Source organism: Globicephala melas, chromosome 12, assembly GCF_963455315.2.
Source record: "Globicephala melas chromosome 12, mGloMel1.2, whole genome shotgun sequence".
In the NCBI taxonomy this organism is placed as follows: domain Eukaryota; kingdom Metazoa; phylum Chordata; class Mammalia; order Artiodactyla; family Delphinidae; genus Globicephala; species Globicephala melas.
The window spans coordinates 69,810,436-69,836,637 of record NC_083325.1 but is presented as its reverse complement, the minus strand read 5'-3'; the positions used below and the strand labels follow the sequence as shown (position 1 = coordinate 69,836,637).

At 53.5% G+C, this 26,202-nt stretch overlaps 1 protein-coding gene across 2 annotated transcripts in view; it reads right to left on the bottom strand.

The window, feature by feature from the left end:
* OTOF (otoferlin) overlaps positions 1-26,202 on the bottom strand; it is a 91,797-nt gene that overhangs the window by 27,485 nt on the left and 38,110 nt on the right. For both annotated transcript variants that reach the window (XM_060309200.1, XM_030858191.2), the window contains exons 5-9: positions 25,649-25,830; positions 12,281-12,354; positions 10,744-10,870; positions 10,217-10,271; positions 4,085-4,216 (exon numbers count right to left, since the gene is read on the bottom strand). In XM_060309200.1, the coding sequence (XP_060165183.1) occupies positions 4,085-4,216; positions 10,217-10,271; positions 10,744-10,870; positions 12,281-12,354; positions 25,649-25,830 (570 nt within the window). The remainder of the gene's footprint in view (positions 1-4,084; positions 4,217-10,216; positions 10,272-10,743; positions 10,871-12,280; positions 12,355-25,648; positions 25,831-26,202) is intronic.

Here is a 26,202-nt window from a genome sequence, read left to right as displayed (position 1 = left end):
CACAGACATCACCATTAAACCACAATGCTGCCTGGAAGATGCACCCCAAGTTTGGAGGTGTTTAAACGTAAACTAAGCTGAGCCTTGGAATTTAGAACCGATGCACTTAATCTGCTATAAATGTAAGTGCTGTGGGCGCGACCTGTCCTCTCCGGCTGGGAGCTGCCACTCACAGCTGCAGTGCCCACCCATCTGTCCCCGCCTCGGTGTGCAGGCGCTGGGAGCGAGGGTGCGGACAGCGAGCAGAAGGCCCACTGTTTTGGTGAACTTGTGGGCAGGGAGATGGAAGAAAGGTTGCCGAAGAGCTTGGAGTAAATGAGAATCTGCTCCTGGCTGCTGGAGGCTCACACTAGAGCATTGTGTGTAACAGCGCCAGCTTTAGAGCCAGAAAGACTGAGCTTTCACTGTTGCTCCAATCGCCTCCCTTCCTGAGCCTCAGTTTACACCTCTGTGACGTGGGGATAACGAGCCAGGGCCGCCATGTGGGTCTGCTCCGGGGCAGCATTCACGGGGTTGCTGGGAGGCGTGGTTCAGAATCTAAATGAGATGACCTGGGTCAAGCATTCAACCCAGGCATGCACACGGCCACTGCACAATAAATAGCAACTGCTACGAAGCACTATGCCCAGATGATGCTGGTCACGGGGGAATTGAAGCTCTGGAGAGGTGGGTGGTACAGGCATCTAGACACGCAGATGGTAACCGATGCCTTGAGGCTGGGGAGATACCCAGGGAGAGAAGGAAGGACAGTAGGAAAGAAGCAGGCCCAGAACAGGGCTCCAAGAAGCAGCAGCACTTCAGCAGTGGTCACAGGGAGTGATGCCAAGAAAGGCAGTGAGGAGAGGAGCTGGAGAGAGGGGAAGGCAGGAGAGTGGCGGGAGAGGTCCCCAGGGCAGGGGGCGGCGAGAGGATGGAAGGGCCGGGGCGGTCAAGGGAGAGGGAGAAATGGTGGATGTTGAGGCCCTTGATGTCTGGAACAGGGCAGTTTCAGGAAAGATGGGGCGCAGAAATGAGTGCAGGGATTAAGGTGAGGAAGTGGTGGTCACTAGGAGGTATGTGGGACTGAGGAAAGGCACAGCTAGGTGGATGGATAGATAGATGGATGCATGGATAGGTAGATGGATGGATAGATGATAGGCTTCTGGCTCCTGTCCTTGATCGTAATGGTTCTTCATAGTTGTGCTTAGAATATGCTAGAGTGAAAGGCCTTATAGACAAAAGGGGAGTCAAAAGAAAAGCAAAGGCAGAGTTGGTGATGTTGAGTGGACGATATAGTGGTAGATTCTTTGGGATGTAGAACGAGAAGGATTCAAGGCAATGGGGGGAGGTGGTTGTAGGCAGAAGGAAGATGACAGTGTCTGGGACCGGACGCACCGAGGAGAGGTCTTGGCCTGGGCTGTGGACTGTCAGCTTGTTCTGGGGGGGGGTGATGGTTATGAGCCCCCCTTCACAGGAAGACAGGTCCAGAGCCAGGCGGGAGGGTCAAGGCCAGGCCAGGTGCCGCAGAGCTGTGTCAGCCCTAGGAGAGCGAGCTAACTAAGCTGGAACTCTGCGCTGTCTGGGGTCGTATTCCTTGTAATTCCTGAACATAGTGCCCTTTTGTGATCACTTAGAAATCTAAGTGATGTTGGTCGTTCCCACCTCCCTCTATTGTGTTTAGTGGAACCAAAGGTAGGTTCCCATCAACTCAGAGAATTAGCGGGAAGCAGCACACCCCTGGGACCAGAAGAAGAAAAGGGAAAGAAAATTCTAGCTTTGGGGCTGGGAGGAATCATGGGAAGATAGTTTAGTGCACTGGTTCTCCACTGGGGCCGATTTTAACCCCCGGGAGGCATTTGACAATGTCTAGAAACCTTCTTGGTTGCTACATCTGAGTGGAGGATTGCTATCGGAGGATTGCTTGTATCTAGTGGGTAGAAGCCAGGGACGCCGCTCAGTGTCCGACAATGCACAGGACAGTCCCTACAACAAAGAATTACCTGGTCCAAAGTAGCCACAGTGCTGAGTTTGAGAAACTCTGGTTTAGAGGAAACAGAAATTGAATAAATCAGAGTTACTTGTGTTTGTGAAAAAGAACAAAAATATGATCAGGTGTAAATTTAAGATGATCCAAAGATGAGTGGAATAAACAGTTTTAGCGGATATAAATGTAGAGTTTGGAAAATGGAACTAGGAAGTGTGCTGTTTGCACCCGCTCTGTGGCCAGGCTTGAGCTTGGTGCAGAGCAGATGCCCAGCGGATGTCTATTTCTTCGTCTGGGTAAGTATCCATTCAGCAAAGTGTTACCAAAGCCCTCTAGGTACATGGCAGGCCCTGGGCTGGGCTACAGCAATGCAGGAGACTGGGAGCCTCCCGGGTTAGACATGAAGAACCAAATGTAACTTGGGGATGTTGTTGTCAGAGAGAGAGGAATGCCCTGACCTCTGACCTAGAGAGTGCCAGGAAGGCTACTCAGTGCAAGGACATTTGAGCTGGGCTCTGCAGGGTGAGTAGGAGTTTGCTGAGGAGCCACAGAGTGGGGAGAACAGCTCTGTTTCCTTGGGAAGGAGGAAACCATTTGAATGAAACATGAGGCATGTGGGCCTGCTGCAAGGTGAGCCCTCCCCTCAGGCAAACATGGCTTCACCACTATCAGATAACTGTGGAAGGCCATGGGGCCCTGTCTCCACATCTGTTAGGGAAAAATAGATGTTATCTAGGCCGGAGGTTTTTCCAGTCAGGGATGTGTCCTGACATAAGGTCAGAGGTGTCCAGCCCGAATTTCCTGACTCCTGGGAAGGTTGCCACATGGGGCTGAGGGGGGTCCTGAAACAGCAGTGTCCCAGCCCTGTGGCCCTGCAGGAAACCAGCTGTGAGAATGGGGTCCATTTGTGGTCATTGAGGAGACCTCGGCCAGGCTCTGGCTTTAGCCTGGGTCCCCGTGAAGGGCAGAGCTGTGCCTGGGTTTTCCTCCTGAAGGCCCACGACTGGGGCCGCCCACAGTTTCCCAAGCGATGCCCTCCCCCAAGCAGCAGACGGCACCCTCAGCCCTCACCACCCCCAGGATGGACACCGAAACACAGGATGCAGGTGCCTCGTTTGGCCAGGGTGCCAGCTGACTTCTGGCTTAGCCTGATGTGTGCTCAGGCATCTGAGGGGCATCCTTCCCCAGAGCTGATTAAGATGGGTCCCTCCCTGGAGCCCAGAGTCACGATGCTGTGTCTGGGGTGACCGTCCAAGGTGGCAGACAGAGCGCTGGGCAGAGGCAGGGCAGTCTGGGCCCTGCTCTGTCTACAGTACTCTCTGTGATCTTGGCCCTTTTCATATTGTGGCCTCAGTCTCCTCTGTAAGATGGAAAGATTGAACTAGGTCTCTGAGGTCCTTTAACTTCGATGTGGCCTCAAACAGCTGCAACGAACAGCAGTGGGTACTGGGCCTTTTACCCCTCACTCCCCAAGCATCACGGCCAGTGGTCTGGAAGGACCCCGAAGAGGTTCAGGTGCCCATGACGGCAGCTGAGCAGAGAGCGTGTGCACACAGAACCCGACTCTGGCACGTAGCACCCAGGCCAGATCTTTCTCCAGGAGCTTCAAGGTCCCTTGGGTAAGATGGGATTGATGGTGACAACTTCTGACAGTGTGAGAGCCAGAAGAGATGATGTACCAAAAACGTTTACGAGAGTGCCCGCCGCCATGCAGCAGGTGCTCACTAACGGTGCCAGTGCCACCACGGGCTGGGGCTGGAAGGAGGAGGCCCCGCCTCGGGGCTCTGGCCTGGGAAACATCTGGGACCAGGCCTCAGGGGGTGTGCAGTTCACTCACAGGCGCTGCTGGGAGCAGCACAGGAGGACCTGGGGTGCTATTCCTTTCACAGGGTGGCCCCTGGCCAGACCTGTGTCTGGCTGGGATCTGGACTGGGGCTTCAGAGGGGGCAGCACTGCATGTCAGCAGGCTGCGGGTTGTAACGGGCAGGCCAAGGTCACGCCGGCTGGTGGCCCTCTGTGTCCCTTGACTCCCAGCTTCTCCTGCTGGGCCCCATGGGGCCGGGGCCCAGCCTCTGCCATGGTTCGGAGGCCCCTTCCCCACCTGGGGCCCCGGGCGCTGACCTCGTTGTAGTAGGGGCAGTTAGTGGACTCCTTCATGGAGGTGTACTTCTTGTCGTCGCCCACCTCCACGCAAACCACGGGGTCCACGTTCAAGCCCACCAGCTGCCGGGCCTCGATCACCGTGATGCTGACCTGCGGGCGGGCAAGAGGGGGACCGAGAAGGAAAGCGGGTGAGGTCGGATCTGGTCCTGCAGGAGTCGGGGCCCGGGCAGCGGGCTGGAAGGTGCCGGGAGCCAGCACCGGATTTGGGGGCCAGTCGGCCTGCCGTACATCCGCTGGTGATCCTGGGCTCTTTCCCCCACTAAGCCTCACTGTCCTCATTTATAAAGAAAGGGCGTGGCTAGATCACCTCCAAGTAGGTGTGCAGCAGAATTAGCAGGTGGGAGGGGAAGGATGGTGGGTAAAGACCCTGAGGCCCCGGCCACACTCCAGACCAACGCAGTCCAGTCTTGGGGGAGGGGTGGAAGGAGTGGCGTCCAGCAGCCATATCTTTAAAGCTCCCGGGTGATTCCATGTGCTTCAAGTTCTCCCCGGCATCAATGGCCCTGCCTCACCGAGGGCTGCAAACCTACCTCCCAGGTCTTGTGTACTCCGGGATTAAGCTTTCTAAGTCTCCATTAACATGCATTTAATTTTCTGCTCCAGCATTTCTCATTTTAAGCCTGCAGGCCTCTGACATTTTTTTTTTTTTTGTGGTACGCAGGCCTCTCACTGCTGTGGCCTCTCCCGTTGCGGAGCACAGGCTCCGGACGCGCAGGCTCAGCGGCCATGGCTCATGGGCCCAGCCGCTCCGCGGCATGTGGGATCTTCCCGGACCAGGGCATGAACCCGTGTCCCCTGCATCGGCAGGCGGACTCCCAACCACTGCGCCGCCAGGGAAGCCCTGACATCTTTTTTACTTCTGGAATTTGGCTCCCTTTCTACATTCCTGGCTCCCCTTCTTTTGTTTAATTTCTTTGAATGCCCAGTGAGGCTTTGGTGCCCACCTGAACACACCTTTTTTGCCTTGATACTTGTATGTTGTGTGCACTCTGTATCTTTTTCTGTGGCATCCACCTCTCTGGAATCTTATTTCTATTCTGGGAAGCACTTTTTCTTGTTCATCCATTCAACAAATATTTGCATATATATATATATATATATATATAGAGAGAGAGAGAGAGAGAGAGAGAGAGAGAGGGAGGGACGTGCGTGCGTGTGTGTGTGTGTTGGTGTATGTGTTTGTGCACATACTCTTCCTGAACTCTCACTGCTTTGGATCTGGAGGTGTCAGTGGCCATGGGTGGGCCATGATAAACAGGAAGAGGCACAGACTCGGGGTTGCTGGAATGGCATTTTCTCAGCTATGAGTGGAAGACACTACCTATCTATAAGTTTGTGTGAGGGTTGAATGAGACAATGTGCATCAAAGTGCTTCATAAACAGTAGACAGGTGTAGGAAATGTGAGCTCTTGTTATAAATGGCTTCTCAACTAGAATTTACTTTCAGTTAAGTGGCTGGTGTCCCAAACAGATAGGGTCGTGTGTGACGCTTAATATTGTTTCATTTAAGTCTCTTGAACTTGCATTTTAACAAAATAGCTTACGTTGAGCTAGTATCAGCATTTGCCTCAGCACTCCTCTAATGAACCTGTATGAGTTGCTTTTTACGATTCTCATCTTGGAGAGTTGGTATTTTAATTGCTGTGCTTTGATGCAACTACTAAATATGATTTTACTCAAGAGAATCATTCTCCCTTTTCATGAAAAAGAATAGCCATGAAAATTATCATCCACTGCGTCCATCAGATATTTATATATCTTATAAATATCCGGAAGGACAAGAAAAATCCACACAATGAAAGTAACGATGTTAACAAAATAAAAACCCTGATGACAACGAGAACGTTACCAAGCAAGTATGTAGAACTGGAAACTGAACATTTACTAATTGAAGTAATACTTGAACTATGAAAACAAGCATTTCTATGTGGAATGAGGTTCCACAGGGAATGGAACTGAGAATCTGGAGCTCTGAAGGAGTTCAATAATCATTGTTTCTTCAGGGAGCTAAAAGGGAAATAGAGCCAGCTCTGAGAAGTTTACTGTGAAGAGAGTAAACAGACACTAGAAGTCCTTCCAGAACATTCTTTGCGTAGTAGTTTATAGAGTTTTAAGCTCTATGAAACTTTATACCAAAGATTTTTTTAAGAGCTCATTTTTTTCCCAAAACTAACCCATCCCTTTTCCTCCATTAAAAAAAAAAAAAAAAAGATTTTCTGTAACTCAAGACTGGGAAGTAGACAAACACAGCTTTGGTATAATAAGGTAGTAAAGATATACCATCAGGAGATTAACTTTTGCAGTGTGAGAGGTTGGCTGGTTTTTATGTTTTTCACCCAGGGACTCAGCCGTAATGATAGCCTTTTTGCCCCCTGCTCCTTTTCAGGACCCAGAGTTCCCACCTTCTTCCACTGAGCAGAGCCAGTAATGGTGGACGACCCTAGCTGGAAGCTCTGACACCAGGCAGGAAGCAGGTAGGGAGGGGAGGGCACACGGCTGAAAGGAGAAAAGGGTGGGGCAGGAGGAGGAGGCTCCAGTGCGTGCTCTTTGCAGGCTGAAGGGTGGCCTGAGGGGTACCCTGAGAGTGCACAAAGGAGGTCGCGGCCTGGCGTTGGTGGGGGAGGAGAATGCCAGTCCGGGCTCCCCCCGGCCCCCCCCCCCCGTGCTCTATGGAGGGGAATGTGTCATTTGGACTTGAAATTAAAAAAACAAAACATTAAACTCTGAAGAAGGGGATTTCAGTCATCAGCAGAGGACTCCGTCTTTCCATGATGGAAGAGGGGGAGGCAAATAGAGCCACTAAGGGACCAACTGACCAGCTGACCAGGGTAACTCTTTTGGTGACTGACTATTCCATCCTCTCCTTCCAAGATAAGGGACATAATCCTCAGGTGACTCCATGAAACTCATCACAAGGAACACCGCTGAGTGTAAATCTATACCTCTGTCCTGGGAGAACCCAAGAGTCATGGTGCTTCGTGACCTGCTTCTGAGGGATCTGACCGGGCTGCAAGAACATCGCTGGGAGCTGGAGATGAGAGGCGGTGGACCCTTTAGTACTGCTCTTCTGAAACATCCTTTATGTTCCCTCGTCTCCAGGTGACAGAGATGTGACATGACCAGTTGTGCATTTTGAGAAGATCACTCCAGTGGTGGCGTAGAGCATGGAGTGGAGGGGGCAATATGAGAGCAGGGAGATCAGATAGGAAGCGGCTGCCATACGGCACTTGAGCTGGATAAATGACGTGGAGGTGAAAACTGGAGAGATGTTTGGAGGTGAAAATGTATATGGTCTTGGTGGCGGGAAGAGAGGGTAGTGAAGAGACTCAAGACTCTGTGACCCGCCAAGTACATCCCTGCCAAGTGCCAAGCACCAAGCTTTGCCCACTCTGATGGGGAAACTGCATAGTCACAGGGAGGAAGCTTTGCCCACTGTGATGGGGAAACTGCACATTCACAGGGAGGAAGCTGCAGCTTCTCGCTTTTGAGATGCCAATAATCAGGAAAGGGTTTTCGCATTACATGCATTCTAAACAGAAGAAACAAAGGGCCTGAGTACACCATGGTCTTTTCACCTTGGGACCTCCTTTCAGTGCTACCCAATCTTTAGGATGGTTCTGAGCCCTGAGGATCCTTCCTGAATCTGAGTTCGGCTAAGTGCCTCTGGCTGAGGTCTTTCTAACTCAGCAAAGCCAAGTTCTGCAAGAGAGTGAAGTCCTTCTGATAGGTTTTTCTTGCTTTATACATTGTACTTATTGAAAGCAAGAATAATTCCACATTTGCAACCCTCACATTGCATCCTCAGCTCTCTCTCCAAGTGTGTTAACACAGTTGAGAAGTGAATCAACCTCTCAGGGAATACTGTGTTACCAGGTCCAATACAACTGTTTTGTTCAGTTCAGAATGTTTACAAAGTCTTTGGAGGCTGACTGTCTGGTCCACTTCATAAAAGTCTCTGTTAGGAAGTGGTCTGAAAGAGCTTTTGAAAACAGGCAGTAGGTAGTAAGCTAAAGATGAACAGGGACCAGAGGGAGAGACTGTTCAAAAGGCTTAATTAGAGAGAAATTAGTTGCTCTGACTATGGGGTAGGACACCCTCAAGTTTGAACCTTGCTTCTAGCTTTGAATAACTGTGTGACCTGGGGCAAGCTCCTTACCCACCCTGGGCCTCAGTTTCTCGCCTATGAAATACAGTAATACCTATACTTGGGTGGTTGTTAAGATTACATTAACTCAAATGGGAAACATACCTACCTAGCCTAGTGCCTGGCACATAGTAAACCTTCAAAAAGATAACAGTTACATTAGCAGCAACAGTAACGGTGACACCGTTTTCTATGTGCCTTTACATGGCGGGCTCGTGACACTGTGGATTGAACGGTATCTGACTATGGGGTCTTTGCTCTTTAGAAGTTTTTCTCTTCTCAGAACACAGAGGAGCAAAGCCCTGAGCTGAGCTTCCTGGAAAAGCCCTCAGAAGTGTTAGGACATTCCGTGCTTGGGTTTTGGCAGAGAGGTGAGGAGGTGACATTCCCAAACCTCCAAGGAGCCCAGTGGTGTGAGGTTGTCTGAATCCCCAGGGGCAGGTCCGCTTGACACTGCCTGGGGCTATTTTTCAAGCCCCTGGGAAGATGGTCACCGACTGGATGAAAACAAACCGAAGCAAGGATTCAGAGAGACAGGGTGCATCCTTGAGGAAATATGACCAGATGTACCTGATACAAAGAAAGCTGGGGTCAAGTCCTCAATATTATCACCTGAGTGAGGTGAGGTGGGCTGTCTTTAAAGAAGGGAGCATGGGGCCTGGGAAATGGGCATCAAAGATAAAGCCCTAACCCGGGAGAAGGGTTTGCTCTGATTCTGGGGCCTGGCGCTGGCCCTAGGCGGGAAGTGCAGTGGCAGTCAGGTGAGGTCTCCTGAAGGCTCTGCCCTCCCAACCAGCCAGCAAACTCCCTCAATCCTAGGAATGCCCAGCAGTCTTTTCACCTACAACTGGGTCTTGATAGCTCCTAATGAAGGGTCCAGAGGAATTCGTGGTCCTTGGGCCCTTCTTGTTTGCAGTTTATAAATAAGTACTAGGTACTTCCGGCTTGTACATTAGCCTATCGTGAGTTATGTTAGTGTAACTCAGTCTCTCAGGTTCCGATCAACACTGGGAAAAGAGACAAAATTGAGGGTGTGGCCCTGCAAAGCTGAGGATGAGGCCCCAGGCTGGGAGGGCTACACTGGGTCCTGCTGTTCACGTGGCCCTCTCGCCGCAGTTCCCAGCCATGCTCATGCCCCATCCATCCTGCCTGCACTGTGGCCACATTAGCAATCTTATAGCTGCAAATCTCTCCCTATCTCAGCCATTTTAGAAACATACAAATAAAAAAATTAAGTGTTAATTTCAGAAAATACAGAGAAGCAAAAAACACCCACATTCTCAGCATCTATAGATAGCCAGGATTGACACTACTTCCAGCATCAAAATAATACAAAGCAACAATTTAAAAAAACACACCAGGGGCTTCCCTGGTGGCACAGTGGTTGAGAGTCTGCCTGCCGATGCAGGGGACACGGGTTCGTGCCCCACATGCCGCGGAGCAGGAAGATCCCACATGCCACGGAGCGGCTGGGCCCGTAAGCCATGGCCGCTGAGCCTGCGCATCCAGAGCCTGTGCTCCGCAACGGGAGAGGCCACAACAGTGAGAGGCCCATGTACCGCAAAAAAACAAAACAAAACAAAACACCAAAATATCTATCTTTCTTCAGAGACACTTATTTAAAAAATTTATTTTTGGATGCTCTTTGGTCTTTTTATGGTTTTTCCAGGTCCCTCTCACTTTATAAAGACCGTTACAAAATCCTAGGAGGGCTTTGACCAGCATAAGCAGAGTTCTCAAGCTGCTCTTTGGGTTTGTACTTCTCTACTTATGACACTGCTGTGAGTGCTTTCCAGGAACAAGCTTACTTTGGTAACATATATTCAGCTTGTGGTTCTCTATGACCCTCAGATCCATGCCTTCACAGAGTCTATAACGCACATCTGGCCAGAACCCCCCACTAGACAGAGTCGGAAAGGCATGAGGCCTCTAGCTGCCCCACCTACCTGGTAATCCATGGGCCGCCCGGCACTTGGCTCCATCTTAATGTCTGGCTTGGATCTGAGGAGGAGAATGTACTGTCAGGCTGGGTGTAAGGGGACTGCTTGCAGGGGAGGAGGGCACTGGCAGTGGTTAGACCTTGGAGAAGGGCAGAAGGACAGAATCATGATCTTCAAACACTCCAGGACTGCCAAACAGAAGGGGGATCAGTTGTTCTCAGAGGCTCCAAAACAGAGGACTAACCAATGACAGAAGTGATAGGTAGACAGACATTAGGTCAACAGGTTCAAGTGTGGGCTGGGCAGCTCCGTGATTTCCCTTTGCCCGGAGGTGTTGAATGACCAGGGAACAGGCTCCTGCCTTTGCAGGGGGAGAGGTGAGGGAGACATCCAGGAAAAGAGGAAAGGGGCAGGGTTAGGAAGGAGCTGTCCATGGGCCCTGATTCTTCCCCACCCAAATTCCAAACATAGCAAGCTGGGTCCTGCCTGACCTGGGGAAGGCAACTGGGGCTGTGGGGTTCCTGCCCACTCACCGCTTGTTGGAGACGTTGGTGGTGAGAGCTGTGACGGAAGCTAGTGACACGGAGTCAGGATCCAGCCCATCCGCCAGCCGAATGGCCAGGCGGTCAAGGTCATCCATCTCCAGTACTGCCGGTTCATCTGGGGAAGAGGGAGGGCCAGTTAGGTGGGCTGGATGGTGGGATAGTGACTGTATTTCCCTTTTTGCTTTGCCATCCAGGAAGCTGAGTCAAATTCCAGGTTTACTTGGTAGCATCTGCTTAGAATGTTATGGTCTGCATATCTGTCGTGTTTCTGGCCTAATCGTGATCTCTGATTTTAACTGAAATTGCACCTGGTCTTGCTTTTTAATTTTAATTGAATGTAACTCACTTATGCAAGCACTGAATATCCTTTGTGGAAGAGGGTCAGGAATAAAATAATACATACTTATGTACCTCCTGTACCAGTAGCTACCATTTACTGAGTGGCTATCATGTGCCAGGCACAATGCCAAGCACGTTATACATATGTCTTTAGTCCTCATAATCCTCATAGCCACAGCCTGGCAAGATAGGCACTATTCTCATATAACCAGATGAAGAAACTGAGGCTTAGGAAGGAACTTATCCATGTAAAACAGCTGATGGAATTCAGAACCTAACCCTGTACTGATGTGTACTAATCCAGCTAGATGAAGGAATGACGGTTCTGAGAAGCCACCCAAGGATGGTGGGTTTGAGTCTCAACCGGCAGCTCTACCCTCTCCAATCTAGGAAGGCAAAAGGCACAGCTGGAATTCGCAAGGGGCAAAAGACAAAGAGAGAGATTCTGGGGCCAGTGGGCCACACAGGGGCTGCTGGGGAGGGAAGCCAGGAGCCCTGAGGATGGGTGTGTGATCTACAGACCTGGGTTAGAAAGTTACACACAGCTCCCCTAATACACTCCATTTCTCCCCTGTATTCCAACTGTACTCCCTGCCTCCTCTTAAATAGCTGTCTTGCGCCCTCCCCAGCCTGCTGCTCCGGTGGCACCAGTGCCACAGGCCACTCCAGTCTTCCAGGACCCACCCTGCCTGTCTCCCCCAGGGCCGTCCCTGCAGCCTCGTGAGAGGTCACGGGGAAAAGGCAGGAGAGCGAGTCCTGCCACAGAGCAAGCATTCTCAGGACTCTGATTTTCCCCCAGAAATAGGGAATTGGCCAAATAACTTTCTTCTTTTTTTGTTTTTGTTATTCCCTCCTCTAATTAAAAATCTCTAGGCTTCTGTGTGGAGAAGAAAGAATGAGAGCAAAGAGGGCAGGATGAGCCCACGGACTGAGGGGCTCTGCTACTCAGCTCTAGACCGGAGGAAACGTGCTACCCACCCTCAGTCCTCGGGGCGCCTCCTTCCGGAGGACCACTCTCAGGACCCGGCTTCTCCTCCAGCCAATGAGAGGCCAGGCCCCTCCCAGGTGGATCCGCCGGCCAATAGCAGGAGAGCCCGTTGGGGCGCTGCCCGCGGAGAGGAGGGGTTTGGTCACCGGAGGGGAGAGAGGGGCCGCCTGGACCGTGGGCGGGGGCACGCGTCCATACCTTGTCTTTGGTGTTCGTCTTTGTGATGCCGGTTCTTGCCGAGCTTCATGGCGGAAAACACACTCCTCCCGGCTCTGTGAGAGGGGGCCGCCAGAATGAGGTGGAAGGAGATAGGCGCCGGGAGGAAGACACACAGACATAGAAGAGCAAAACCCAAAAGAACACGTAAGGGAAAGGGAGATCCAAGCTCCAGCCCCTCACCTACTGGTCCCAAGATATATTTGGGGCCAAATTTCCCAAGTTGGGAGTCGTGAGGGGGAATTAGGGCAGAGGAAACCCCGCCACTTCCTCCTTCCCCATGTCTTCACACCACTCAGGAGCAGGTCGGGGACGGCGACCAGTAAAGGCGGCCTTCAGGTGGAAAGAACCGTTTTAACTGGAGCCCCTCGGGGTCCTGATCCCAGCCCCCTCAGTCCAGTCTTGGAGCTCTGAGCTCCGCCAGTGCCGCCAAGTTCATCCTCCCCGACCGTGCACCCCACCTCGGCTGAGTGGAAAGAAAACCAGACAACCAGAGATAAAGCATCAGAACAGAAGGGCAGAAACGGGACTCAGAGGCACAGAGACTGATGAGCAGGTAGGAAGTGTGGTTGAAACTAGCTGCTTAGTTCTCAGATGGCTCTGGTGCTCGAAGCCTGCCTTGTCTTTCCCAACCTCTCTGTGCCTTTGGATTCTCCTGGGTCCCCAGTGAAAAGAAGGAGATGGGCCCTTTCCCGTCTCTATCTTTGGTCCTGGCTTTGCCCCTTCTGCCTGTCCCCTCTCACTACAGAACCTCCACCCCCCCCCCCCCGCAACCAACCCCCAGGAACGTATGGCAGATTCCATAGTTCCTACCTCTTCCTCTGGTTGGTGTGGCCTTGTGCCCCCAGGAGAAGGGCCTTGCAGTCAGGGGGGCTGAGGGAAGGGGGCAGGGGGTCCTCACTGTCCCCTCAGTGATGTCCCCGCAGCTGAGCTTGTGATCCCTGGTCCAGGAGGGGCCAGGAGTAGGATCAACAGGCAGTAAAGTGCAGTATTCCATTACCCCATCAATATTGCATGAGCTGGACACCTGACTCCGTCCACTTCCCATTCTCCCTCCTCCTGGCTGTGCCCCTGTCATCCTGGGCCCCATCCCTAGGTGGGGTGGATGCAGATTCCAACCCTGAGCTCACCTACAGCAGCAGGGCCCACCCATCTTTGGGTGAGGCATCTCCTTGTGGAGGTTTGGCTATGGTCCCCCGAGAACCCCTGTTCTTTTTTTTTTTTTAACATATTTAAAAAATAATTTAATCTCCACAGCAAGCTTTGAGGAGGATACTATTGACCACAGTTTACAGTTGAGGTTTGAAGCAGTTAGAAAAGCTTTATTCCATTGACCACATCTTATTATCTGTAATGAAGAACCCCTGTTCTTTACGCTGGGTCATGTGAGATTGGGGAAAACCTTTCTGTCCTTGTAGAGATGGCCTAGATATCTCAAGCCTCTCCTCCCCTCAACCTGGCCCTATCCTAGCTCCAGGCCTTTTCTTTACTCTTCATATGCCTGGCAAGACATGAAGAGGAATGTGTCTGTGTCCCAGTGAGAGAGCAACTGAGGACCACCTCTTTCATGTGGCACCAGCTCACAGTTTAAGAAACACTGGCATCTTCATGATTTCCTAAAAAGGCACGAGGTGGGTGAAAGAAGGCTGGGGTAGCACTGATCTCTTCACACTATCCGGCATCACGTTATCCAGGACATATCAACAGGAGGAAAGGGAAAGAAAGCACTCTAAAAAAAGAAAACTGATGCCTTTGGAGTTATCTTTAAAAGTTTCTCCCCAACAAGAGATTATATAACCTTTCTTGAGCCACTAATCTGGGCCAAAGGCTTTTCCAGATGTTTGCTCATTTCATCTTCATAGCAGTCCTGGGAGGGACATATGCTTCTCCTCGTTCAACCCATGAAAAACCTGAGGTTCAGAGAGCTGGGATTGAAGCTACCACCTCCCAGGCCGGCAATACTTCCACTGCATCCTCGCTGCTGTGGGATTGCACTTCTCTGGGGGTGTGAATCCCGTCCTGACCATTTGGAACTTTGGCAGAAAGTCTCCATGGGGCCAGCACAACTTGCAGATGGGGACGTTATCTGTGAAGAGTCCCATGGACTGGGCCCATGTTTACAGAGAGGGGGCTCATTCAAAGTAATGTAAGCATCAAGACATTTTGGGAAGAGAAGGCTATAAATATTAAATTACTGGTGACCTAACACTGCACCAATCAATGAGCCCATTAAAAACAGTCGTATGGTGGTGAGAAAGGAACCATCCCGCCTGGCTTACGACGAACCATCCTGGGCGATTTCTCCCTGCTTGGTGGCCTTGAGGGCAGGGGTGCCGGCCATACTCTGACCCTTGCAACAGGAAGTGAGCCTAGTGTGGGCCCTCCCTCTGCTTCCTGTCCCAGCGTTTGGCTTTCCTTTCCTCCTAGCCTTGCTGCTCTCCTGCCTTACTCAGGAGGGCCCTGTGCTGACCGTGTACAATCACTTCTTGGTCATTCCTGGGCTGTGTCAGCCTTAGAGACCCCAGCCCCAGTCCGTGTGTGACTTACACGCTGCCATCACACAGTCTGTTCCAGCTATACAACCCCAGTCCCATCCCACCCCCCCACCCTGCCCTAATGTCCCCCAGGAAAGTGCTCTGAGATGGTAGGTCAAAGCCATGTATGGGGTCAGAGCAGGCCCTGCCTGCAGAAGCCATCCACTCTGCATTCTGATACCGGATCTGGTCCTGCTGCCTGAGGCCCAGAGGGGGTTTGGGTAGCAGGGAATTGTAGATTTCTGATGCTGGTCCCAAGGACCCATCCAAGTAGAAAATGGCCTGGGGCTTCTCTTGGGCAGTTATGGCCCTTGAATTTGAAAGTCACTCTAGTCCTTAAAACAAACATATTTGGAAGCAAAGATTGAGACTAAAAAATCTATACTTATCAGACCACTGTCTACCAGACCCTGAAGCAATTCGAAGGAGAAACCTCTCTCTCCAGACCCTGCATGATTTTAACCATATCAGGTGGATAAGTTCATTGGTGGGATTCCTGTGTACCTGGGATTATCTCAAAATGGTGACATTCCTTTACAAAAAAATATATACTATGTAGGGCAAGTGTAATTCCCAGAATTCTTACTGTAGGCTCTGTACCTATTCATTTCTCTTCAGTGACTAGCTCTTCATTCCTGTGAACTGTGGGCAGCAGAGCATGATGTCATCAGCTATCACTGCCCTTTGTAATTTTCTATTTGATGACACATCAGAATTCACTGCCCATCAGTTGCCCATCATGCCTGCTTCTCTTGGCAAAGGGTAAAGGTTATTTTTGAAATAAATGTTAACTTAATCAGGGAATTTTGAAGATTATCCACTTGTATTAAAGACTTAGATTTCAAAAAAGGTAAATTGTTGATTAGGTTACAGACTCAGATTTCAAAAAAGGTAAATTGTCGATTAGGTTACTGATGTACTGATGTTTCTTTGTTTTAAATTCTGCATTTGGTCTAGATGGTTCTCCAATTACTAAAGGTATAATATGGACAGAAACAGACAAAGAAAACAAGCCAATAATCAACCTGGTGAAAAACCACTTTGCAACCAAGTGGCTCCTTTATACGTGGCTGCCTGAAAGCCTGAGAAGCAGGAGCTGGGGAGGTGGGCCTCCCAGGACCCTCTGAGGGTGTATGATCACATCTGGGCTTCCCCATTGCTGGATTCATGACAGTCAGAATGATATGCACACACAATTTAGATAGCTATTTCTCTCTAGAGAGAAGTCTAGTTAGGTCACTCATTTTAAACTCTTTTTTCATTTATGGACCTAATGATTTCTTTGCTGGTTCCATGGCTAAGAATGTCTTTGTGGTTGGGTAATGCACCTGGGGTCCTAGGGGAGAGCTTGGAACTATCCAGTGATGGCTTGGAAACATTCGCCAAATTAAATCTAGTGAGCTGGGTCTCCCTCAGGTCTCTGTGTTATTGTGGAGGTTGTGACGTAGAGGGGTGGGACTGGAAATGAACCGCAGGCCATGGCTGCCTGGGGCTTCTACCCTCCCGACTGCCTGCAGTGGAAACTGTCAAGGCTCATTAGCTCAGGCCTCAGGTATTTGGGAGAAACAAACTCCTACCTAAGAGACACAGGGTTTATGGTTCTCTCTTTCCTCTTGTTTCTCCTCAGGAGAGCTAGAAACTAACCAGTTTTGCCACACAATAACCCTTCAGAGATTTAAAACTGCTCCCACAGCCTTTCTTCTTCAGGCTAAAGAATTTCAGCTTGTTTAATCTCTTCTTAGAAATCCCATTTTCCTACCCTTTCAATCATCCTGAGGCTCTACACATTAAAATAAGAATGAAAGCCAGTTTACTCATCTCATCTGTGAATTGGAAATGTCAGGACATTAGGATGGGGTTGTGCAAGGGAACCAGCATTTACAGTGGGCCTACTACATGCTCGCACTGTGAGGCACCCCTTAGTACCGTTGTGTCCAAAGGGATCAGGCCAGCCTGAATCCCTTGGGGGTCTGGCCCAGGACAGACTGGGGAGCTGGAAGTCAAGAAGGGTCTTAGAGCATCACCGATCTCAGACAGAGAGCCTGGGAGACCGGCAGGTTGTTTGTGTCTCATACGGGCCTTTTATGTCTAACTGTCCATGCAAAAACCTGACCCTGAGCCCTCTCCCTAAGTGGGACCCCCAGCTCAGCAGTCTGATGTCATCTCCCACACCCCCCAAGATCCTGTTCCCTGGCTTCCTCTCCAAGTCTGGCACATGCCCTCTGCCTGAGGCTTCTTCCCTGGCTTGTAACCTGGCAAACTCTCCGATCCTTCAGGTCTCTGGGCCCGAATTTCCCCTCACGGTGCCATTGCCTTGTCATGCTTTTTGCTCCTGTATAACAAGCGGGAGTTGGAACTCAATATGGTTTTGCTAAATGAGACTGGGAGTCCCCGGGATCTTAATGCAAGCAGACCCCCCAAGCCCACACCAGTGCTCGTCACTTCAGACCCCTCTACAAATAATCCTGCCGTCGCCATGATATTGTCTTGTCGACTAATTTTTAACTTATTGAGACCACAGTTTTCAGCAAATCTCTTAACATCTCTGGGGCTCAGTGTCCCTATCTGGAAACTAAAGACCACATTCCTGGCTTTTCAGCTCTTGTTGATGTGCTCGGAGAATTAAATTTAGAATATAGTCAGGTGCTCTAAACTTACTGGGCCTATTGGGAACTCTGGGTTGGGAGTTAAATTCTCTGGGTTTTAGTCCCAGCTCTGCTCCTCTTCCGGAGTCGCTTGCTTCCCCTCTCTGGGGCTCAGCTCTGTCATCTGTAAGAATGGGTGTTGGAGCAGAGCTCCAGTGTGGTCAGCCCTGACTGCCACTGCCCTTGTGAATTCCCTGTGATGCTAGAAGATCCTTGAGATGATACAAGCTCTGGGGAGGCTGAAAGACCCACTTGTCTCCCCCCGACCTTGTGGCGGCCCCTCCCATCTGGAGTCCTCTGGGGAATGGAGATGGTGAAGACCACCAGAGAGGGGTCATCTCTCCTTAGCTTTCTGGGCTTCATGCTCTGGCCAGCCCCTGTGGCCACTCGGTGCCCACAGTTTGTCCTTCTTGGGCCTCCAGCACTGCATGTCCACCAGCCCAGCCCTGCCTTGGCTCTGCTGGAGAGCCATTGGCATCTTGGGCTGTCCCCACTCCCTCCCTCACAGGGATAGCTCGGGGCCTGCCCACAGGCATCGAGGACTGAACAGGGAAGTGGAGGAGGAATCGAGACACTGAAAGGAGGGAGGAGGGAGTGGAAACCAGAAGGCCTGCACCCACCCTGACACCACCCTGTGCCTCGCCCCCATGGCCAGATGGAGAGACCTCCCTCGCCCTGCCATCACCCGGTGCTGGCTCCGCCACTGATCTGGGCCCCCCGCCATCTGTACCCTGTGCTGAGGACCCTTCCCTCTCACGAGCCGCACAGGCTCCACCCTGGCCTCGGCCACCTACTTGTGCTCGCCATCTCTGCCTCCCTTGGTCTTCTGTCTGCTGAGTAGGGGGAAGAAATGAGGAGACAAGGGGATGTGTGTGAGAGGGTGTGAACCAGAGACACTCGCAGACTTAGCCCCTGGCCCTGCTGACCCTCATGCTCCCCAGGGGCCTCCTTGTCCCAGAGAGCCCTCACCCCACAGCCTCTCACTTAAGCAAGCCTAAGCCTGCTGGGTAGGGGCCCCATGGCCCAGGCTCTGCCCTGGGGAGGAGGGGAACTGTGGTCCTGATTCCTGGGGAGGAGCTCACAGGAGTGGGGCTGGTGGCCACTGTCCCACTGACCCCAAGCCTAGGAGAACCTGGGGCCCTGGGGAGGGAGGAGGCCTCAGGGTCCCCATTGATCTCCTCCCCCAGGTCAGGGTCTGGTGATTTCTGAATGTGTGTTGCAGGTTCCACAGGGAACACAAGGTTAGATGAGCCTGGCTACCATCCAGGCCTGGGCCACCCTGCTCTCCTCGCCACGCCTGATCCCCTCCAATAGAGTGGGGGCCCTCCAGCTCTGAGGGCCTCGGAGAAGAAAGGTGGGCCAGGAAGGTTCTGGGCCTGCGGTTGTAAGCGAGCTACTGCTCCAGGGCTCAGAGCAGGGCTCCTCCTCCTCCTTAGGGAGGCTTCCAGAAAGCCCTTCTGGAATGTTCTCTCAGTGCTTCCCTGATGCTGTGGCAATGAGGATGAGGGAAAGGAAGTGAATAACAATTAGCAATTTTTTCCTCTCCTCACACCCTGTCCTGGCACAGACCCTGCCCGGGTAGGCATGCCTCCAGTCCCTCACAGCTCAGGTCCTGACCAGGGGATCACAGCTGGCCAGTTTGTACTTCCTTTCGAAGGAGTTAACATCAGCGAGGTCTCTGGCTACCGCAGTCAGCTGAGACCACTGAGCAGAGAACAGAGAAGGGGAGACTGTCTCAGCAGCCCTGCTCTGGCCCCGGGCCTGGCTGGGGGTCTGGCCAGGCCTGGGCCCCCACTGGGACCCGCTGAGAGCTGCGTGGGCTCCAATGAGCTTTCGAGAATGAGGGCCGAACGGGAGATTTACTGGCCCCAACCCCACACGAATCCAAGTGGGGCTGCCGTTCTCTGAATTATTGATCCAGGTTTCGAGGGAAATTTGTTTTTTTGTCTATGATTTTTTAAAGAACTGGGTGACCCTGAAAAGTTTGAAAATCTTTGCAGTAGAGGAACTGGAAGGGGAAGTGTATCACCTGAGAGTGGGCAAGGGTGGGTCAGGAAGGTGGAATTTGTGTACCTAAATGATAACATCTGATGCCTTTTCTCTTTCCCTTTGGGGGTTTGCTCTGAAATGGCAGAGAGGTGTCAGGCTGGCCCAGCGGCGGCCCCCTCGGGCACACAGCAGGCCAGAGAACAGTGTGTACCTGCACCCTGGCAGCCAGCACCTGGCACACGCATGCCCTACCCCTCCTCACGCGCTCCAGGCCCCTGGGCCGGCTAAGAGGCTGCACACAGGTCCACACTCTCAGTGTGGAAATGCAGAAGGGAAAAGACCCTCTTTCTGTGAAAAAATAATACTCTGTGCCTTTACTACAAGCACTGTTATGACTACAACTAACATTAATAACTGCACGGCCCCGCGGGAGAACTTAGACATGCCCTGACATATTAGCGCCAGCCGTCTCACAAGGTGGTATCATTATCCTATTTTCCAAACGGGGGAGCTGAGGCTCTGCCTGCCCTTAGTCACTCAGCTGCAAGGGGTGGGGATGAGAGGTTTGACCTCACGGTCATCCTTGTTGCTAGGGGACCTCTCCGTGAAGCCCTGGTTGGGCCTGACTTTCCTCCTAGAGTCTACATTGTATTGTTAAGTGTCCCAGCCTGGCCAGGTAAGTTCTGTTCCTCAGCCCCCACACACACACACACGCACACACACACACACACACACACACACACGCGCGCACACACACACACACACACACACGCTCTCTCTCTCTCTCTCTCTCTGTCTCTCTGTCTCTCTCTCTCTCTCTGTCTCAGTTTCGCTCACCTCTTCCTCAAGCTCCCACCCCCATCACTCTGTGTGCACAGTTAGAAGGAGCCATGGAGGCTGGCGGGGCGGGGGGGGGGGATCAATATGGCGGCCTCTGGGGGATTGAGGGTTTTCTGGGATCTTAGTGCTGCACGGTGTGAGGTCTCACTTGAGCGCTCAGACCCAGGCAGGGGGTGAAGAGGACCCCTACCTCAGGTGAGGCGGCTAAGTCTGGGCGGAGTCTCCTGAGCACTGCTTCACCCCAGATCTCAGCATGGCCTTGACCCCGGCTCCTCCAGGCTGCTTGGGAGCGGCTGAAGCTCTGGGGCTCAGCCTGGTGGAGGGAGGCGGGGGAGGGGCTGTGGGAACCCTGCACTCTGGGGGTGAGGCTGGGTGTGTAGACCCCATACACGCACGTCTATGCATACCCCATGGCACATGCCCCATGCACATCTCTGTCAGAGCCCCCAGGCATGCACACATGCCCAGCTGGCCCCTGGCCCCAGGCATAGGAGGGAGGTACCTTCTTCTATGGGTCTCCACTGGAGTAGAAGAAGGATCCAGAAGGAGAACAAGAAGTGTGGCCCGCTCCCTCCCTTCCCCCAGGATGAGACCCCGCAGAGAGAAGCCCAGCAGGGACACCAGGAAGGGGGGCTGGGCAGAAGGAGGGCCGGAGGGCCAGGCAGGTGGAGAAAATGAGGAGGAGAGTCGCGGAATACAGGGAATCCGCGAAAGCCCCAAGTCTCTGAAGTGCAGTTGTGAGATTAAGCCTGGGTTCCCTTCTTTGTCCTTTCTAACAGGGGTCCTTTGCCCAGAACCTGGTGGTGTATACAGCTCCCTGGTGTCATGGAGAGAGAGAACATATGTGCAGGTAAGCGTGAGAAAACACCTGGGCATGTGTGTGTGTTCAGGGCCAAAGTCTCCTCTCTCTTCAGCCAACAGGGCAGATGTACACTGACACGCAGGGGCCCAGAACCCTGATTTTGTGCTTCTGAGAGCAAAGTGCGCACGGGGTTAGTAGTTCATTCCTTCTCTGCAACACCGACAGCTGGGGGGGCGAGGGAGTCCTGTGAGCGACTGAGACCCTGGCCTGGGCCCAAGCGGCGGTGAAGCTCCGGCTGTGGGCGGCTTTGTTGGCAGAGCCCTCGGAGTAGGGTGGGGATGGCCAGAGCCGAGAAGGATCTTGGGCCAAAAGGTCCGATGCTGCTCAGGATAGGACAAGCTGTGGGGGGATAACATGGAGACTGCGGAAAGGGAGAAGGAAGGGAGGGGACGCTGGCTGAGCACGAGCCACGGGCCAGCGCTGCGGTGGGCAGCTCACGTGGCTTATCTCATTGGACCCTAACACTCCCGTGAGGCAACAGCATCCCCCACCTCACAGGTGGCAAAGTGAGGCTCCAAGGGCAGAGCTGGGATTTGAGCCCTGTGCGCTCCATGGCACCGCACTGCCTCCTGGGACATTCCCGGGCACATTGTGCAAAGAGCCGGCTGAAATCAGAGGCTGCTGACTTGGAGGCAGGGCCTACAGAAGCAGCCAGAGTGGCTCAGAGGGCCTGACTAGGGCCTGGGCCTGATGGAACCATGGGAGGAGACCGACCAGGGCCTGGGCATGACGGAACCATGGGAGGAGACCAACCAGGGCCTGGGCCTGATGGAACCATGGGAGGAGACCAACCAGGGCCTGGGCCTGACGGAACCATGGGAGGAGACCAACCAGGGCCTGGGCCTGACGGAACCATGGGAGGAGACCAACCAGGGCCTGGGCCTGACGGAACCATGGGAGGAGACCAACCAGGGCCTGGGCCTGACGGAACCATGGGAGGAGACCAACCAGGGCCTGGGCCTGACGGAACCATGGGAGGAGACCAACCAGGGCCTGGGCCTGACGGAACCATGGGAGGAGACCAACAAGGGCCTGGGCCTGACGGAACCATGGGAGGAGACCGACCAGGGCCTGGGCCTGACGGAACCATGGGAGGAGACCGACCAGGGCCTGGGCCTGATGGAACCATGGGAGGAGACCAACCAGGGCCTGGGCCTGACGGAACCATGGGAGGAGACCAACCAGGGCCTGGGCCTGATGGAACCATGGGAGGAGACCAACCAGGGCCTGGGCCTGATGGAACCATGGGAGGAGACCGACCAGGGCCTGGGCCTGATGGAACCATGGGAGGAGACCGACCAGGGCCTGGGCCTGATGGAACCATGGGAGGAGAAGGTTAGTGGGAGGGCGGGTGGTGGTGGGTTGGGGGCTGGGGGACTGCTCAGGCAGAGCTGCCAGTGGACATTCCCTGAGGTCCAATGGGAGGAGCTTCTGGGAAGATACTTAAGGCCTTGGGAGTATAGAGGAATGTCTGCAGAGCCCCTTCCAGGGGGTGGTGAGGGCAGATGGCAGGAGCCCAGCCTTGGGGACCTAGGCCCTGCAGGGAGACCTCCCCATATCAGCCTCCTCTGCCCCCCATGGAATGGATGCCGCATGCCACCAGTCCCGGGCCTGCGGTTGCTTCCTGCCACTCACTCCACCAGCTCCCCGACCCCTCCAGCAAGCACCCCACGCAGCCACATCAGACAGGGAGGAATAGATTCCCACACCAGACCCCTGTGGATCCAGACAACCAGGTGAGAGACAGTTGCTTACCAGCAATGAAGTTTTCTTGTTGGGAAAACAACAGAGAGGCACCCTGTAGATTGGGCACCTTGACCTACAAAGCAATGTGCCTTCCCAGGAGGGGCTGCAGGACAGGGAGCAGATGTGGGCAAAGGAGGACTTGACTTGGAGTCAGAGCCTGGGCACATACATCCCTTCCTTCTCCCTATTCCTTCGTTGGCCAAATTTTTTCTGGAGGGCTCTCTGGCCCAGAATACAATGGCTTCCTCCCAGACCCCAGAGCTGACAGGCCTGGCTGGCTGGCACTCACGTCAGGAGGGTGAGACATAACACCTATGGCTGCGAGGCCAAATCTGGGTTCCCCTTGGAACCGTGCACTCCCTGACCCAGAACTCATTGGCCCATGCAGGCAGCTAGAATTAAACCACAGGAGAAGCCCAGATGCTCTAAACCAGCTCTACCTTCTCCTCACCCCTCTGCCCTCCCCCTCCCCCAGCCTGCTGGCTGCACGGCCAGGCCTGGCCAGAGAACATGTGGCAGTGGCACCACCCCGAGGCGCTCTCAGGGTCTGGGTTGGCAGCCCCAGCGCAGCCGGGAATCTGTGCACACACCCAGCCCCTCCAAAGCAGGCCGTGGCCCCCAGGAGACAAGGAGCTCTGAGTGCGGTCGTCGCCCTCTCCCCATTCCCAAACTCTGGGACAAAACTTCTCCTCCCATTCTTGCTTCCTGCTTCTGCTGGGGAGGTGGGAAAGCCAGGCTATAACGTGAGGGAGGATAGAGGCACCCTCTCCATCTCCGTACTCCTGGGGCCCAGAACGGTCTGCAGGTCCAGGACCAATGCCCCTCATGCTTGACTGCATCGTCTCACTGTTCCCTCCATCAACACCCTGGCCCACTTGTGTGGGATGAGAGAGGACCTGGCTTGGCGTGGCCGGAGCTGCAGCGACAGGGCTGCCCTCTTGGCTTCCATAGCTCCAGGGGGTTGTTCTCCACGCGCGCTACCCACGGGACCTGGGGAATCCCTGGGTCCCTCAGGATGTCAGAGTTGGAGGGCAGCCAGGATGCTCAACCCATTCCTGTTACTAACCCGGAGGGGCTAATGACTTTTCTAAAGTCAGTTAGTTAGTGGCAGTCAGGATGCGACTTAATGGGACTCAGCTCTCCTGATCTGGAGCCAGCATTCCTTTCCCTGCAACTGATGGCTCTTACGTGGCGTCCAATCTGTCCCCAGAAAGCCCTTTCTTAAAGCCCACGTGTAGCCGCAGACAAGCTCTTTTCTCCACGGGGACAGAGGATGAGGACCAGATGGTACCCTAGGTGTCAGCATCCCCACATTCCCCACTGCGTCCCTGCTCCTCTCTTCACCATTTCCAGCCCGATTCCTAACCCTCTGCATCGTCCAAGAGCCTGTTCATCACCAGCCCTTACGTGGGGTAGTACCTGGCACTCCAGTTACAGCCTGACCCTCCATCATCCCTCAGCTCTCCCAGCAGCAGGGTGAGGGTTCCCATTGCCCTGAGCCCCCTGGTACAGGGTAGGAGTGACTGGCCAAGGGTCACAAGGCTGGTAAGAGGCAGAACTGGGACTCAGACCTGTGTCTCCTGAGGCCAGATTACATGCTCTCTCTACGCTACCCAGCCTGGAGTCTAAGGAGAACGGTCTCCAAGCTGGCCTGGGCGATGCCACCACCTCATGGCTGACCTGGAGTCACACAGGTCCAGCAACAGTTGCCACAGGCATGGTTCCTTTGGACTTACTATGATTACTCCCCACCTGGCTCCCGGGGTCTGAAGCTTGTATATGTCTTGGGGTATGTGTGAAAGGGGTGGGATGGGGAGTGATTCAAGGGCAAACAAGGAAAATATATTCATACAATAAAAGTATAAAATTCAATTACCCAAATTTAGCATCTGTGTTTTTTCAGAACAAGCACTGAATCAATTTTACTTGGAAAGGACAGGGTGGAAGGAGATGGGAGGGAGATGTTTCCAATGGGAGGGGAGCATACCCCCCTCTCCAAACCCACCCCCATCCTTCAGATGCACCGCTGACTTACCTGTGTTTTACACATTATTCCCAGTGACCTAGGAACCTGCAGACAGTGTTTAACCTGAGTCTGTCGCTCTGGGTTCTGAGAGTAATACAGTTGCGTTTTCTTTTTTTTGTAAAACTAGCGCATTTGGAACGAGTAGGCCTGGACACAGCATCCTGTCCTCTGTGTGTGACTGGACATTTGAAGGTGTGAATCCTGGACACCTAGGGTGCGGTCTTCTCAACAGAATAGAGGCCAGGTCCCGACCACAACCGTTGGCTTCACTCCGGCAGGAAGAAGCCTCCCTCTCTTGGGCCTTCACCGGGCCAGGGCAGAGGCCAGGCTGCCTGGGGCTGGTCTGGCACTGCTGGGTCTTGGGCCAGAGAAATCAGGGCCTCCTCCTGTCTGCTTTTCGCATTCTTTGAGGAGGCAGGAAGTCTAGCCTCTTCCACCCATGTTAGAGTCCGCCCTCCCAGAACTTTGCCTCCCTCAGGGTAGCAGGCAGGCCTGGCCCCTCAGCCTGATCGCAGATACCCTGCTGCCTCCTCAGTGAGTCCTGGAGTCGGGGTGCAGGGGATGCTGCAGAAACACTTTCCCTCCTCTTGTATGTCTCTCCAGCAACTCACGTCTGTACTCTGAACCCAGGCCTAGAGGGGCCTTCCAGGGGAGCAGGTCCCAGGCATCCTCCCTGTGTCTTTGGGGGCAGAGGGCCCAGCCTGTTACCTCCGGAAGCTCTTCTCGCCCGGCTGCCGAGAACTGGGGCGGGAGCCAGGGAGCAGCCCATCTGTCTCCTGGCTGTCCTTCTCTTCCTCGTGAAGGGGCTCATCCCCCAGGAAGTCCTCATCATCCCAGGAGCCCACCGTGCCATCTGTGGCCTGATACCGGACCTCCACGCACAGGCTGGTCTGGAGGGAGAGATGGGTGGTGAGAGGCCGGGACGGCACTAACAATCACGATCCCGTGTCCTCCGCTGCTCTGCGATTTTACAAGGTGCTCTCACGCCCTTAACTTACTGGAGGAAGGCAAGCTGGGTACTATCCTCCCCCTACTTTCCCGTTTTGCAGATGAGAAAAACAGAGGCTCAGAAAGACTGACAACTGAATGGGCTGTGGCTCCAGACCCTGCTGCACGTGGCTCTCCTCCTCCCTGGTGCCCGAGGTGGGGGCCCACGCCGGGCAGCTGAGCCTGGGCTGGGGGTGGGCCGAGTCCACTGGACACACAATCAAGAGCATCCTCCAGCGTCCCCATGGTGTAGCGCTGCCTGCGGGGACCAGGGC